Below are 15,822 nucleotides of genomic sequence, written 5' to 3'. Positions count from 1 at the left end.
ACTCGCGCTTTAAACACAGGAACTCGCGACGGAACGCGGAAGCGCGTGAACCACGTCATTTCCGGTGGCGTTACGTAGCAGGTTTGTTGAGGGAGAAGACAACAGCGATGGCTGACGAGAAGCCCAAGGTGAGAAGCTGGAGGAAAATTGCCATCATATGTGCCATTGGCCCTCGTGACTGAGCCGTTCCGTCTTTATGAAGGCGTCGTGCTCTGCCTGGGTGTTTAGCAGCTCCTAAAGCCATGCGGCTCGCCCTGTTAGCTTGCTGGCTGGCTATCCTAGCAGGACTCGGGCCGGCTAACTCGCTAGCCGGATTACTTTTCTACAATTCCGATTTTAAATGAGCTGCATCAGCGATTAAGTTTTATTTGGTGCTCAAACGAGTTTGCAAATCGAAATATGTCATGCATGATTTTCTTTTCTTTTTGACCCAAATCCAGAGGGATTTGTTCGTAGTTCCCGGCTTTTGGTAATTGTTTCAACGTCTTGTGCGATTTGTGCGTGTGCTTATGAGCATTACTACTGCGGACGCCTCCTCCACCAGCTCGGTTGGCAGCTTCCTTGCAGTGATTGCCCGATTTTTTAACCTCTGATTGTGATGGGTGTTAATTTCCCGCTCCACAGATTCACCAAATCTCAGCTTCAGGGTCATTTTCATGTTTCTACGCAGCCAGTACAAAATCATTATTTGTTTAGGAACCATGACCTCAAGATTCTGAAATCTCTAATTACTGTTGTCAGATAATTCAGGCATTGAAAATTTCTGAGGATTCTGGAACTCTAGAGCTTGTGTATAATTACGGGAGACTTATTTACTGGCTTCTTCATGGAGACAGACTCTGACTCCTCACATTTATTTCTTCTTATTTTTTAGGAAGGCGTGAAGACTGAAAATAACGAGCACATAAATCTCAAAGTGGCTGGACAAGATGGCTCAGTGGTCCAGTTTAAAATCAAGCGGCATACCCCACTCAGCAAACTGATGAAGGCTTACTGTGAACGACAGGTAAGCGCGCCAGATCAGCGGCCCCATAGCCTCAGATTTATTTACCACTTTTTCTTTAGTGAACCTGAGTTGAGTGACATTTAATTATGGAACAGAATATCTTAGAAGATTGTCAGATAAAGCACTACTCAGAAGAGGTGGTTCACCTATTCCCAGCAAACCCCAACCCTGAACCAAGCCATCAGGAATACTGAATAGCTGGTATAATTGTGTTGGGAGATGGGATTAAACAATGTGCACTTTCACGGATCCCGGAAGGCTTGATGGCTCTACTAGATGCTGTACTGTGATGCTTCTAGGAAACCCCCATCACATTGTGGTGAGGTCTGAATTTCTCATATCGTGACATTAGATGAGCAAGACCTGTCTAATGTCTGATAAAGGTGATCACAGAACAAATGAAGAGTGACGCTAATGGCACACTGTTTTTGACCTTTTTACAGGGACTTACAATGAGGCAGATTCGCTTCCGATTTGATGGACAGCCAATCAATGAGACAGACACTCCTGCTCAGGTATGACCCGTCTGCTGCCGGATTCAGCGTCCAGACCCTACATCATGTTATACTGATGCTTATAGTGCTGACTCAGCATGTGTATTAAAGTGTGGAATGAGTCTTGTTTCCTTCTGACAGTTGGAAATGGAAGATGAAGACACGATTGATGTATTTCAGCAGCAGACGGGAGGTGTGATGTAAAGACGCTGTAGCTACCTCTCTCTCCCCCCTTCCACCCTCCCTGCTGGAATCCTGCGTGTGCTTACCAGCTAATCACCATGCCAAACAAGCACAGACTGAAATGCTTGCTAACAGTCTCAGATACAGACAGTGTTTACCACCCCCATATCTCTCAATCTTTCTTTCTTTTTCTTTATTATATAAACAGTCGAATCCTGCATTTCAAACTACGTGGACCTAAGACGAAGAAATGCTAAAATGCTGTCATTTGAAATGTTTTAAGTTTGTTTTTCAGGTAGTATGAATGATGCTCAAGGCAAAAGTACAGTTTTTTTTGTGTTACAACAGTTGGCTTTTGTATCTTTTATATATGTTGTAGTTCTCTTTTGTACCCAGTCAATTTTATTCGGTCACATTTACAATGTGAGGTGATGATGATAAAGTTTTGTGTTTAAATAAAACCCTTGTATAAAATTACCTGAGGCATAGTTGACTCTTAAATACCCAGGTTGTATCTTAATATGCTTTTTTGTTGTTGTTGTTGCAGATGTTTAAAAAAAAAACAGTTTTCATAGGGCATCACATCTGTCAGTCTTTTACAAGCTCACTGTTCTAGACAAGCTGCATCACCATGGTCCAAATGTGAGTCTGTACCTCACCTAGCACAGCAAGTACAGGAAGATTCTATCAACAAGATCCTGGATTCAACTTCCCGTGATATTCCCAGCACATATAATCTTGTAATGATAGATTTTTTTTGTCGCTCTCTCTCAATTTCTCTTTCTCTGAGATAGATATTTATTTATCTATCTATAAAATCTTACGTTTTGTTTTGGATAAGGCTGTATCCCAAGTATTATATCTCAAAATACGCCCATACTTCCAAACAGCTTATCTGTAATAAACATTATTCTATGAAGTGGTCAAAATGATGTTGAAAGGATGAAATTATGAACATGGTGGAGTAAACGTTCATTTTGCATAGCTGGAGTGAATCGACGTGCTTCTTCCGTCGGTCACGGTGCGAGAAAGGCTCCGATTCCAGCCAATCAGCAGCCAGGGAAAAGCCTCGCCGGTCGTCTCGAGCCTGCGGATGGAACGTTTCAAACCTCCAACGGCATCCTCAGCGCGAGGCGGAGCAGTGTGGCGGTTGAGTGTTAGTATGAAACCGTGAAGTCGGACGGCTAGCGTTAGGTTAGTGACAGGGATTGTTGTAAAACCTCCTGCTTCGTCTCAAGTAGCCGTTTTCATCCGAGATAAAACAATTTAAAATGACGACCACTACCACTTTTCAAGGCATGGATCCGGAAGCTAGGAGTAGCTCCAGGTAAAAAAACAAACAAACAAAAAAACCCGTCAAGTAGCTTCGAAGTGCTAACGTGCTAATAATGGGTGGACGCTGTAATTTACAAATACTCTAATATGTATTTCCGAATACAAACCGAGCGCCGTTGTCCAATTTAAGATTGTGAAGGGGTTCATTGTTAGTACCGCTGGCTGGCGAGATCTGACGGTGCGAGAACACTAAAATAAGCGTTCTGACTGAAAGACTGCAGTAGGCGGCCTATTTAAATCTAAATCAAACTCGACACATTTAAACGTTTACAAGTCACGTTAAAATACCGAACCATCGGTGAATTGCCCGCTAAAATCTCGTCCGTACTGGCCGAATGCTTTATTAGTTCTACTGTATCGCTTAATAGGCTTCCCATTGTCCACGCGCCACGCGCGCGGCTGTCTGCAGGATCCGCGTTTTCACGATTATGCACACAGCTCGCGAGCTGCCATCATCTAACGTTACGTTTCTGCATTTGGGAGCATCATAGGTCCGTGTCTCTGTAATGAGGACGTAAATATTTTACTCTGTCCAGGAGCTAAATGAATTAATGCGACTCCGTTTTTCAGGACGTTGCTGAATGCGACTACGCTGCGAGCGCGTGTAGTGTTGTGACTGGGTGGGGTTCAGCCTTTGTCGCAAGCTGGTATTTTACCAGTCATCATTGGGCTGGTGTATTACCAGTCATCATTGGGCTGGTGTATTACCAGTCATCATTGGGCTGGTGTATTACCAGTTATCATTGGGCTCATGTATTACCAGTCATCATTGGGCTGGTGTTATACCAGGCATCATTGGGCTGGTGTTATACCAGGCATCATTGGGCTGGTGTTATACCAGGCATCATTGGGCTGGTGTTATACCAGGCATCATTGGGCTGGTGTTATACCAGGCATCATTAGCCTGTCCTTGGCGTCCTAATGGCCGACCTTATTCAATAAAGGTACGGATCTGTAGCCACAACGGAACGCAACTGCATGTTTATCGACGTGCAGTCATTTGTCTGGTTGGTTAGACTTCATCGCGGTTTATCTCGCCAATCGCGCTGCGCGATGACAGGTGCGGTGACAGGTCATCTGTGTGGGTTTGCCCTGGCATTAAGTGTTTTAATCTGCTATGCTTACACTGTTTACATGCATGTATTTTTCTTCAAAGATAAAGTGTGTGTGTGTGTATATATATGTGTGTGTGTGTGTGTGTGTATATATATATATATATATAATATATAAAAAACGCTACAAAAGTATTTCCTTATAAGTCAGTGTTATTCTTATTTAAATATATTTATTTCAAATGTAAGTTGCTTTTTCAACAGATTTTGTAATTTATTATATTTATATTTTCTTTTATTTCACCTGTCTTTTCCACTTTTCTCCCAAGTTTGTCTTAGCCATTTTCCATTGTATTTGCTGTTCACTAATTTGCACCATGGCACCACAAGGCTGGGATACTGGACGCGTGACATTGTTGGGAAGACCCTGGGCTTTTCACTGCCAGCCATGGGACTGCATGCATTGCACATGTTTAGGTTTCCCATTTCTGCCAACCTGCCTGACTTAATTATTGAGTTAGAATTAGCTGAGTTGCTCTGACTCTCGGGACTGAATGCCTATGTGCCCCTGTGCGTCTCTATTCCAGAGTGCTTCGTCCACCAGGTGGGGGATCGAACATCTGCTTCGGTACAGATGAGGAGAAGCCCTCTACTCGCAAAAACAAAATGGCTTCCAGTATCTTTGCAGAACCCGAAGATCCTCATGCTCATAGAAGGAACAATCCACCAGGTAGGTGAACATGGAGTTAAACAGGTTCACAACCCTGCCCCTGGCGACCTGCTACCCTTGGAACCAACCTGTGCAGTATGTTCCGGTCCATGTGGTTCTGTCATGCTGGCAAGTGCTCTGATTGGCAGGAGAATTCAAAATCTGTCTGAAAGTCCCTCTTGCTTATTTGTTTGAAGTTTTGATCATTTCTAGATTTATAAATGCTAAAATTGGACTTGCTAACCATTTTAACATAACCCAGTCCTGGTATTGTACCATGAAAAATCTGATGTTAATTGCTATAAATAATGTACACATCACTCAGTTAAGGTATTCAGCCATAAATATCTTTTGACTTGGGCGTTAGCACATTGGCAGTTATAGTACTGATATCACTAAAGCATGTAAATTATATCTCTAACAGTTTTTTACTGCAAGCATCCCAGACATTCCCAAAAGACTGTGACCCTAAACCAGTTTTCTTCTATGATTCATAATTATACATGGAGGGAAGATGTCTCTAATGAAGTGGCCATTCAGTGTGTGTACACACACACACACACACACACACACACACACACACAAAATGGCCACTATTAGAGACATCTTCCCTTTCACAATTGGAGCTTCCCTGTATAAAAATTAGATGTGACCTTTGTAGCATAAAATCAGATGAGCAAGTATTCTGGGGGTCAGTTGCAGTGCAAATCCATATTAGAATAGGAAAACTGAATGATCTTGGTGATTTCAAACAAGGCATGGTCATCAGTGCTAGACTAACCAGGGCTAGAATCTCAAAAACTGCTAACCTCATGGGCTTGTCTCATGCAGCAGTACACAGTATACAAAAAAGAGTGTGATCGAGGGGGAAAAAATCTAGAAAAAGAGGGTCCTGTGGATGTAAACAACTCATTGACTAAAGGGTTCTGAGTAGCATCTTTCTTACGAAAATGCGGTGCAGAGTCAGGCAAACTGCAACCAAATACAACGTACGAACACACAACTCATTGTTCCATAGCATGGATGGGTTATAAAGGCAGACGACCATTGCTGTCTAAGGTAATCTGAAAGGCAAGACTGCAGTAGGTAAAAGAGTGCAAAAATTGGATCACTGTGCAGTGAAAAGACATCAGCTGATCAGATAAATAGAATTTCTGTTGCGCCATGCTGATGGCAGGGTCAGACATTGGTAGAAGCAGCATGAATCAATGAGCCCTTCCTGTCTGATGTCAACAGTTCAGGCCAAGGGAGGTGGAGAGTGGTGTGGGGAATGTTTTCTTGTCACTCCCTGGGTCCTCTGAATGGATGTTTGGACATTAGGACTTTTCTAAGCATTGTGGCCAACCAAGTCTATCCCTTCATGGCAGTTCACCATGCCACAAGTGTGGTATGGTCATAGATTGGTTCCAGGGACATACCGTGTTTCTCTTGCTTCCCTGGCCATCAAAGTCCCCAGATCTTAATCATATAGAGCATCTTTAGGAGAAGATAAAATGGGCTGTTTAGAGCACATCAGTACCTACATCAAATTTGCAGCATCTGTGAGCAGCTCTCCAGTCCGCATGGGGCAAGATTTCTACAGAACAATTTCAGCATCTAGTGGAATCTATGCCACAATTAATTGCTGCAATTCTGGAAGCCAAAGAAGGTCCAACACATTATTAAATGAGTGTCTCTAATAAAAGTGTCTGTGTGTGTGTGCGTGTGTCTGTGTGTGTGTGTATGACTGTATGAAAATATTATAATTTTTATTATATGTTATATATAATCTATATTATAGTATAATAAAAGAATTAAAAATACAGGGGTTAGCATGTAACCCAATTATGATGTGTTGACTCTTCTGATATAAACCTCTAATTATATCAGGTTATACAGAGTGAATAGACCCAACTTGGACATTTTGAGGACAATCTTCATGAATGTAACATCAAACCTGCACATTATTCAGTGTTACATGTCACATTACACATTATAGGCTACAGCATCTTGATTTTGTCCTCACTGGAAGTGTTTTTTTCCCTTTCACATTGATGACTATAACATGGGGCCTATCATTGCTGCAGTGATGTACTTGTATATGCAAAAAGTAGGCCACATAGCTTAATCAATACTCAATTGTTTTCTGTAAATGTAAGTATACACAGGATGTCAGATGTTCTGCTCTGAACCTTTGGGGTTTCTCACCCAGCCCACTCATTTCACTAGTAATAAACCTCTAAGAACCTACTTCCTTACAAGCTCCTAAAAGAGGTTGTCAGATAGGAGTCTCCCTTTGTCATTGTTTCACTGAATTAAGCCCATGACCTCTTCAGAAGGCTAAACAGTGAGGTCTGATATCCCAGACTCACATATCACTTACCGAACGTTAAGCTTAAACCCACATTGGCCTCCCTAGTGATTAAGGCTGTTCCCAGCCACACCACATTATTGTTAATGTGATCAGTACCACCAGTTATTTATGGACTTTATGCACTACAACAACAGCACAAACTGAATTAGCCTTCCTATATTTAGCCACTTTGCTGCCCCCATACTGCTACTCTGGCACTAAATCATAAAATCCATACCAGTTTAGGTGACTAAGGCCTTACCCAGCCCCACTGGTAGACTTCCCTACAAATCTGCCAGTACCTGTCTCTACTGTATATGACTGCCACCCAAAGTTACCAAATATGCATTTAAATTTAAATTCTTTTAGACTCTAACAAACTCATTTTGTGATATACATTAACACAATTAAATTCCTCAACTAAACTTGTTAGCAGTAGCTCCAGCAGGGGTCTCTTCTGTATAGAAGGCATCAATTTTCCTTATTTCAGAAAATATACCTAAAGGAACGCTTACCCTCCACATTAAGAAGGCTTATAGACCTACACTGCACATGGCATTCTTCTCTTTTGGCATAAGAATACCCTATGCTCTTTGCCACTACTTTGGGATAATCCCTTTCTATGCTATGAGCATCATCTTCCATAAAAGAAAACAACGTCAAATCAGTTGCGCTTTATGCATAAAAAACGGAACGCTTTTAGGCCCTGGTGCAGAACCAGCCTTGCACCATGTCTTGTATCTTACTCCACTTAGGTAGGCTAACATCCATTTGGCACTCATTGGTCACCCAATCAGGGAATTTCTGCTGACAGCTCCAACTCCTTTGCCCTATCCTTGTCAGAGTACATGCTATAGAAATACTCCTCTGAGTCCTTCCAAAGTTTTAGCCTTCCACATTTAACTTTACTAAATAAGGCCATTAAAAATGGGTTCCTAAAGAATGTTGCCTCCAGACCTCTGCTCTCCTCAATATCACCAACCTCAACTCTTTCTGGAATATATTAATGTCCCCTCTTTCCTCCTCACCTATGTACCTACCTGCTTTCTGAGTGACCTTAAACATCTGAATAAGTGTAACTGTCTCTGCCTGCACACTTGACTTCATTAGGCCTAGTGTCTTAAAGAGGGGATGAGCCCCACCTTTTGAGTCTTGGTTCCTCAAGGTTTCTTTCTCATGCTCTAGGGAGCTTTTCCTTGCCACTGTCACCCTTGGATTGCTCACTGGGGGCTTGGACATGGACATTTGTAAAGCTGCTTTGTGACCTCTGTTGTAAAAAGCGCTTTATAAATATTTTGACTTGACTTGCCTATCACTTGGGATTGCTACATCTATCACTACAGCACGCTTCTGCTGTTTGTCCACCATTAGCCATTACCATTTTTTCTGTCTGTATCTAGACATCCTACAGGATCTTAGCATGGTCACTCTCCACCACCTTTGGGGATGCATCCCACTTCAACATCGGAACATCCAGCCTGTGCTCGGCAAAGATGTTTCTGTACACTATGTCAGCCACTTTGGCATTCCATGTAAGGTCTGCCTGCTGGCATCTTGTAGCCCACTGTTATGTGCTGGATTTGTCTCAAGGACATCTTTGCACTGCAATGCATTTGGGGTCCTGCCTGGTAGATCCAAGACTCTATTAAGCTTTCAATCCAGTCTTTTACAGCCATTGATGGGATTTCTCCATATCAGCCATTTCCACTATTTGCTGGTGGTACATACCATGCAGGGGTTTATCCTCCATGATGGGTCCTGTTTCTCTTCATTCCCATCCTCCTCAGATTTCTGCTGTCTGAGGTACTCACTAAGCACTTTGTCACTTGGGGACATTATCCTGGTGTACTCCTGGATCTTGGTTGTTTAATTCTGGATATTGGCTCTGATGCTTACTAGTCCTTAGCCCCCCTTCTTCCGCTTAATGTACGGTCCAGAGTGTCTTGATGTCCCTTGCTTCTGTCTCTTCCTTAGGCCAGCTTTTTATGCCAGCAGGGTATCTGATTACTTTTAGTACATAGGTGTTGATGGCCTGGATCTCTTGTTCTTCCCGTTCTGCTGACTTCTCAGGACTTGTCTCACTATTTGTAGGTATTTGGCTATAACTGTTTTCTCTGTGGCCTCTTCATGATTCCCATTTACCTGTGGGACTCCAAAGTACATGTAGATTCCCTCAACATCTGTTCTGTTACCTTCTAGTAGTACAACCCCCTCTGTTCTAGCAACCTTATTTCTCCTAGTAACCATCTGACCACACTTTTCTCCAGTCCAAATGACACTCCAGTGTCATTGCTGTATATCCTGGTGAGATGGATTAGGGAGTTGATGTCACATTCACTTCTGGCCTACAGCTTGGTGTCATCCATGTAGAGGAGGTGGCTGATGGTCGTTCCATTCCGTAGCCAGTATCTGTAGCTCTTTGTCATGATTTCACTTAAGGGGTTCAAGTCTGTGCAGAACAGCAGCGTTGATGGCATCTGTCTGGTAAATCTCGCACTTGATGGTGACTCGTATTTGTTTTAAAGTTGGCCTCTAGAGTTATCTTCTACAGCCATTAAGCATTCCAGGATCCCATGTGTGGGGCACTGAATCAGGCTTTCTTTAGTCCATCAAGGTGGTGCACAGGTTGGTCTGTCTGTTTTAACCTAAAATATTGTATGTTTAGTCATATATCCGACAAATTATCTTTTCTCCAGCTCAGGAGACACCCCTGACACAGTGGCTTATAACTCTGCTGATTGAACTCTCAAAGTCAACAGGAACTGCTTACAATGATGAACATGCACAAACTTGGTCAGTTATTGAGCACATTTATGGAATTCTAAAAGGTCGTTGGATGTGTTTGGATGCAGCAAGTGGTACACTGTTGTACAAACCCTGTAAAATAATACCGACCTGCTGCGTCCTGCACAACATGGCAAATCCGGAGGACCCATTCCCACCTAAGCATAACATTCTGCCTTCCAATTTGCCAAACTCCAATGTGAGCATGCCAACTGAAGCGGTTATGCGACGGAAATTAATTGGATGTTTCTGAAATGACGTGTCTTCTACTCAAATGAAACATAAACACACCAGACAACGTTTTTTTTCACTATGCTGGATTTTCGATTTCATGGCATATTTCTCTGGTATTTATTTCTTTAAAATGATCATTTATGCACAACATTGCTTCATAAATGTTCTCTTGTTTCTCCAGACTGCTTCAGTCAGAATTTTGTTTCCTTCATAGGTGGCACCTCAGCATGGTGGGTTACCCGGTCCAGGCGGGTGAACTGTGGTAGTGGGGGAGGAAGATGCTACTTGTGGCGGGTCGTCTGAGAAATACATTTTAAAAATACAATGTAAAAAAAAAACCCCAAAACAAATGAATCCTTCAGTGAAAATGTTGTGTAGCAAAGAAGCCAAGTGACAGTTGTTCATTTTTGATAAATATATTCGTTTAAGCAAAGCATGCTATCTCTAATTTCCACTTGCAATTGTTTTGGAAAACCAAAAAACAGCATACATGTATATAAAACCTTGTGCAGTGAGCCAGCACGATCATTTTGGCTAAGCAAGGTGAAAATGGAACTAAACCTTTATTCTTAACTTACCATCAGATTTGTTTGGAAGTTCACCAGCTGCAGATCACTGTCACCACCAGGAATAATACCTCACAGAGGTTTCACCGGGAATGCTGGTGATTCCTTCATCTGCAGCAGACAGACTTGATGATGCGCGTGGATTATGGTAATTATATGCTAATTGTAAATAAATGTATACGTGTTCCCAATTTGTGAACATTTGGTATTCATGAACATGCACCCATTCTGATAATAAATCTGCTGTTTAAGCAGCATTTATGAAAGGTGGAGAGTGTTCAGGAAGGTCCATTTTACTCCATTTATTTGCAGTTTGCTCATGTTTTTATGAAGGTTTCATGAATGAAGCACATGAAGAGCTATTAGCTTCTTCTACCAGTAGGCACGGACCACATCAGGGCCTGGAGCTGTCCAGTTCTTCAAACTTGAGATATGTGCTAGTGTGATGGTTACTGGCTCATGTTCAGGGACGTTGCTGTGGTCTCCTCTCAGCTTCTCTAACCACTGGGCATTGTCGTTGTGTGATGCCTCCTTCTCCCATACACCTTCCAAGTATTATTCAGTGTCCGGCTATGGTGGGTTTGTTCTTATTCTATTACTTTGCCCCTGAGAGTACATTTTGGATGGCTCATGGGAGAACATCATGTTTGTTCTCCTGGCTTCTATTTCTCTTCTCTTCAGGCAGGCAGCCAGAGTTGTTGAGCTTTGCTTGGCAGTCTCCAAGGCCTCAGGTATGGACAGCTTGTTGTACTTCAACGGGTACCTTCATTGTGCCTTTCCGCATTTCTGGTAGCTGGCTAAATTCTCTTCCTGTTTCCCTTATCTTGGCCTCCAGTCTCCTTCTCCATGGAGGATACTGTTTTTTGATGTTCATCTTGTTGCCAAGCATCTCAAGTATCAATGTTGCTGTGGCGTATATCAGTTGTTTGGTCTCCGTGATGGTCACAGTAGTGGCAGCAGACTTTCCGGTACTTTACTTGGCCTTGGTAGTCTGTCTGTCTAACTACACACGCGCGCACACACGCACACACACACACACACACACACACACACACACACACACACACACACACACACACACACTCCTTCCTGGGTACCTGTGCTGTGCATAGTAGCAGAAGTACTGATATCCTGTGAACTGTGGTTCTGCTTGCAAGGTTTTCACAGGTGTAGGCTCAGATAGGCTTCTCCCTTTGTCTGTGTTTCACTGAATTAAACCCATTACACCTACAGGAGGTTCAGCAGTGATGTCTGATGTTCCAGACCAACCGCTATCCAAGCTCACTTTTAAACCACAGACCCATCACCTACTGAACCTTTTAAAATGTAAAGCCACGTTGACCACTGTTATGACTAAGGCTGTGCCCAGCCCTGCTGACACTGTTAATGTGTGCTCAGCACCTCCATATGGCCTTTATGCACTAAATCAACAGCACACATTGAATTAAGCTCCTTATGTTTATGCATTATTTTTGTGCTGTTTCCCGGGCATAAAGAGAAAGAAAAATGCAATGTTTTGGACACTGGTCCTTCATCAGCTGTGCAAGCAAAGTGCTATCTCAGAGTAGGATCTCTGTGATTGGACCAGGTGCAGAAACACAGAACTGCAAGTGATGAATTCATGCTTAATCCAACAAGGGGAAATACATGTGCTTCTTACCAACATAACAGCTGGTGCTGTTTTATGATTTGTAAAGCATATTTGAAAATTAAAGTATGTGAACCAAATATTAATGATGTTTGTGACCAGTCAGTGCTTAACATTCAGTGTTACTGTGTCTATGACCAACCTGCTGTTGGACTGCAGAGAGCAGCCTGCCCGGCTTTTAGCTTTTAGAGAGTCCTCAGTGTTAAGATGACCTTTTACCCTTATCCTAAACTACTTTCAGAATTGGAAGAAAAAACCCATTAGAATCCATCACTCAGAAAATCCATGTGCCAAAACAATTCATCCAGAAATTGTACAGCAGAACAAAAATCGCACAAAACATGACTGAGTGTTAATCGGTCATGAACTGGCCCTGCATCAGAGGCGGGTGTTAAATGACGACAGATCCTGAGTGCTGATTCTCTGCATGTCGTGTGTGTGTGTGTGTGTGTGTGTGTGTCTCAGGTGGGAAGCCCACAGGTGTGCTCTGTGGGGAACCATCAGCCCCGCTGAGGAGGTGTGCCACTCAACCTGTCGATCAGAGCAGTGCTGCAGCAGACGAGCCTTCATCTGTGGTAAGAAAGGAAGCCAATGCCTAGCTTCAGGAGCACATGGAATTGTTGTTCTGAATTGCCTGTCTGACCAGGTGCCTTTTGTTTTTTTTTCTTGTTACTTTTCTGTTTTGTTTGTTTTTCTTCACAGAATGGTGACAATGGCACAGTGAGTTCTGGTAAGTACCTAAGGGAGGTTTTGTGTAAGAAAATAGTTATTTGAGAGACTATGAAATTCTACAGTAAGCTAGAGTAAGTATGTACTTTGAAGTTGTTGGAATGAAACAGATGAAAAGGCTTTACGTAGTACACGTTGAGTTACATTTCTGGTTCTTGAACAGACAAACCAAGTTCATGCCCATAGATATGTAATACAATCAAATAAGTGACAGGGGGAGCACTTTTGCACCCACTGCTCAAGGAATAGACTTTTTAGATTTGAGGCAGCTCAAGGACCTGGACTTTAGCTCACTGTGTTGTACACATTCCCCTGCACATTCAGCCGAAATTCTTCACTTTTAGAAAACTTAGTCACTACTTCAAGAGAGCACTACTGGCACTCTGGTCACTCTAGTCATTTTTATGTGCTGGAAAAACATGATGCCGTATGTTTGCAGTCACAAATCAATGTTTACGTCATTATATTAAGCAAAAGGACTTTATCAAACTCTTACATGAGTCCACAAATGCAGGGCAAATTCCCTAGGAGCTCTACAATTACACTCACGTGATCTTCTCAGCTCTGTCTCTGGGCTGAAATATGAGTTCACTAACATCTTGTGAGGCTTTTGTGAACTAAGAATGAGTGATTCTTAGACTTTGTAGGCTCCTAATGTCACATAGACATTAACAAAATAGCCTCTTTATTTTAAAGTTGTAGTGATGTAAGATTGTAATGAATAGGCATATTAAGGCCTATTAAGAATTTCACTTTATACAGTTAATTTTTCCTCCAGTGTAGTCGGGCTGGGTTGGGGACAAAGAATACAACAGGGTATGGTCAGTGGAGCTGTGCATCAGTACATTGTGTGTTCATGTTTTCTAAAGGTCAAAATAGCGACATTTATCTTTGGGGAATGTAAAATAATAGGAAAAAAGTAAATTCTTAAAGTTCTGAAGAGCTTGCAGGGCTAATAAGGTTTGTTATGTATGGCAATAAAAGTATTATATAACTGATCTGAGAAGGGTATGTTAATCATTCCATAAATATTACCTTCTTATAAATGTTCCATGGGGTTTCTGAACTAATATTTCACTAAACAGTAAATAAAAATCTTATGAGTGAATTTTCTCCTATTCAGAGAGCACAGAGGATGTGGAGACCACCCAGGAGCAGACAGAGAAGGCCGTCCTTCCTGCCCCAGGCGAGGGATCTGCTGCTGGGGTTGCCTCTGGCCGCAGAAACCCCCCTGGGGGCAAATCCTCTCTTATCCTGGGCTGAAGATCTTCCTCTTCCTGCTCCAACATTCAGAGCCATGTTCACAAAGTATCTTGGAGCGCTGTTCCTGGGTCAGATTTGCCTTTGTAGTTCACCTTGACCAGAGCCTGTGTGGATGGGAGTGGAGGTGGGGAGAGGGTTCTGCAGCTGACTTGATCATTCAGATACTTTGTAAATACAGGCCTAAATCCTGGCTACAGTGTTACCTTGTTCCGTGTTTTTTTTCTTTCTCTTATTGCTATGAGAGCATTACTTGCTGCATTTGTGCAAGTGTGAGGAATTTCTCCACTTCCTTTCTCTCTTCCTTCTGATCTGTTATATTGGCTGGTGATATGCGCACAGATTAAACCTGATATGCATACTCAATTAATTGTTAAGCCCATAAAGGGGCTTCTTCCTTGAGAATTGAGTCCTGTACTGGGTTTCATCTGTATCTGCCATGTTTGTATTTCAAGCACGGTACAGTTGAACCTGTCGTTGCCCGACCCAGCTGTTGAAGGCATGAGGCTTGTTACTGTTTGTCCTGTCCCTAGGTGTAAATGATTTTACAGACATTTGTGTTATGAATTTATAATTACAATAAAATATTGTTATGAAACTGGTAACTGCATATGTCTAATAGAATTTTTGTTTGATGTAACGTAAACACACCTTGTGTTTTAGGTTGCAGAGATACAGAAGCTATGCATCAGCAGTCTTCAAAGTGAATCGGTCACATGTTCCGTTATGCTTGGTGATATGTTTACAGATAAAAGTTTTGAAGTGCATATTTTTGTTTTCCAAGTGTACACACATTCCAAATGAGCAGTAAAAATATGTATTCTGTAACTGAAATAAAACTAAAAACATATTTTAAATACAAGAACTACATAAAAACTATAATGTTAACTACAACACAAATGAAAACAAAACAGTTGCACAGAAAAAAAAGTTTTTGTATTTTAGCTAAGGCATTTATAATGGATTTATGAATTCTGTCAAAAACTTTAAATTGGGACAGTTCGGCAATGTGCCTTTATAAGAAGAAATGGTGAAACCAGTGATTATCTGCATACATTTAACAGTGGTTTACCTGATACCAGCAGAAATCGAGACTCCTGGGACCAGGCAACGTTTACCAATCTTCAATTTCCAATTTTGGTGAGCCGTGAGAAGTTGTAGACTCGGTTGCCTGTTGTTAGCTGACGAGAGCGGCACCCATGGTGGCCTACTGCTGCAGCCCATCTCCTTCCAGGTTCAATGTGCATTCAGAGATGCTCTTCTGCATACCTTGGTTGTAATGAGTTGTTATTTGAGTTTCTGTTGTCTTTCTATGTGTTTGAAACAGTTTAGCCATTATCCTCTGACCTCTGGCATCAACAAGGCATTTTCTTCCACAGAACTGCCGCTCAGTGGATATTTCGTCTTTTTCATAAACCCTCGAGATGGTTGTGCGTGAACATCCCAGGATGATTCGATTAAATGTGCATTAATGAGAAGTTGAACAGGTG

General features: G+C 42.1%; 2 protein-coding genes across 2 annotated transcripts; both read left to right on the top strand.

The window, feature by feature from the left end:
• The first annotated feature begins 19 nt into the window (after positions 1-19).
• On the top strand, positions 20-2,160 carry sumo2a (small ubiquitin like modifier 2a). Its single transcript, XM_027021946.3, has 4 exons — positions 20-128; positions 875-1,006; positions 1,450-1,521; positions 1,642-2,160. Exons 1-4 carry the CDS (start codon positions 108-110, stop codon positions 1,702-1,704), a joined length of 288 nt encoding a protein of 95 aa, XP_026877747.1. The 5' UTR covers positions 20-107; the 3' UTR covers positions 1,705-2,160.
• Positions 2,161-2,768: 608 nt separating this feature from the next.
• On the top strand, positions 2,769-14,937 carry jpt1a (Jupiter microtubule associated homolog 1a). The gene is made up of 5 exons (XM_027021927.3): positions 2,769-3,010; positions 4,658-4,800; positions 12,809-12,918; positions 13,046-13,073; positions 14,196-14,937. Exons 1-5 carry the CDS (start codon positions 2,955-2,957, stop codon positions 14,333-14,335), a joined length of 477 nt encoding a protein of 158 aa, XP_026877728.2. The 5' UTR covers positions 2,769-2,954; the 3' UTR covers positions 14,336-14,937.
• The last annotated feature ends 885 nt before the right edge of the window (positions 14,938-15,822 follow it).

This window comes from Electrophorus electricus, chromosome 3 (assembly GCF_041902795.1).
Source record: "Electrophorus electricus isolate QZ-2024a chromosome 3, ASM4190279v1, whole genome shotgun sequence".
Lineage (NCBI taxonomy): Eukaryota > Metazoa > Chordata > Actinopteri > Gymnotiformes > Gymnotidae > Electrophorus > Electrophorus electricus.
The sequence above is the reverse complement of the archived record's forward strand: the minus strand, read 5'-3'. Positions and strand labels throughout refer to the sequence as shown.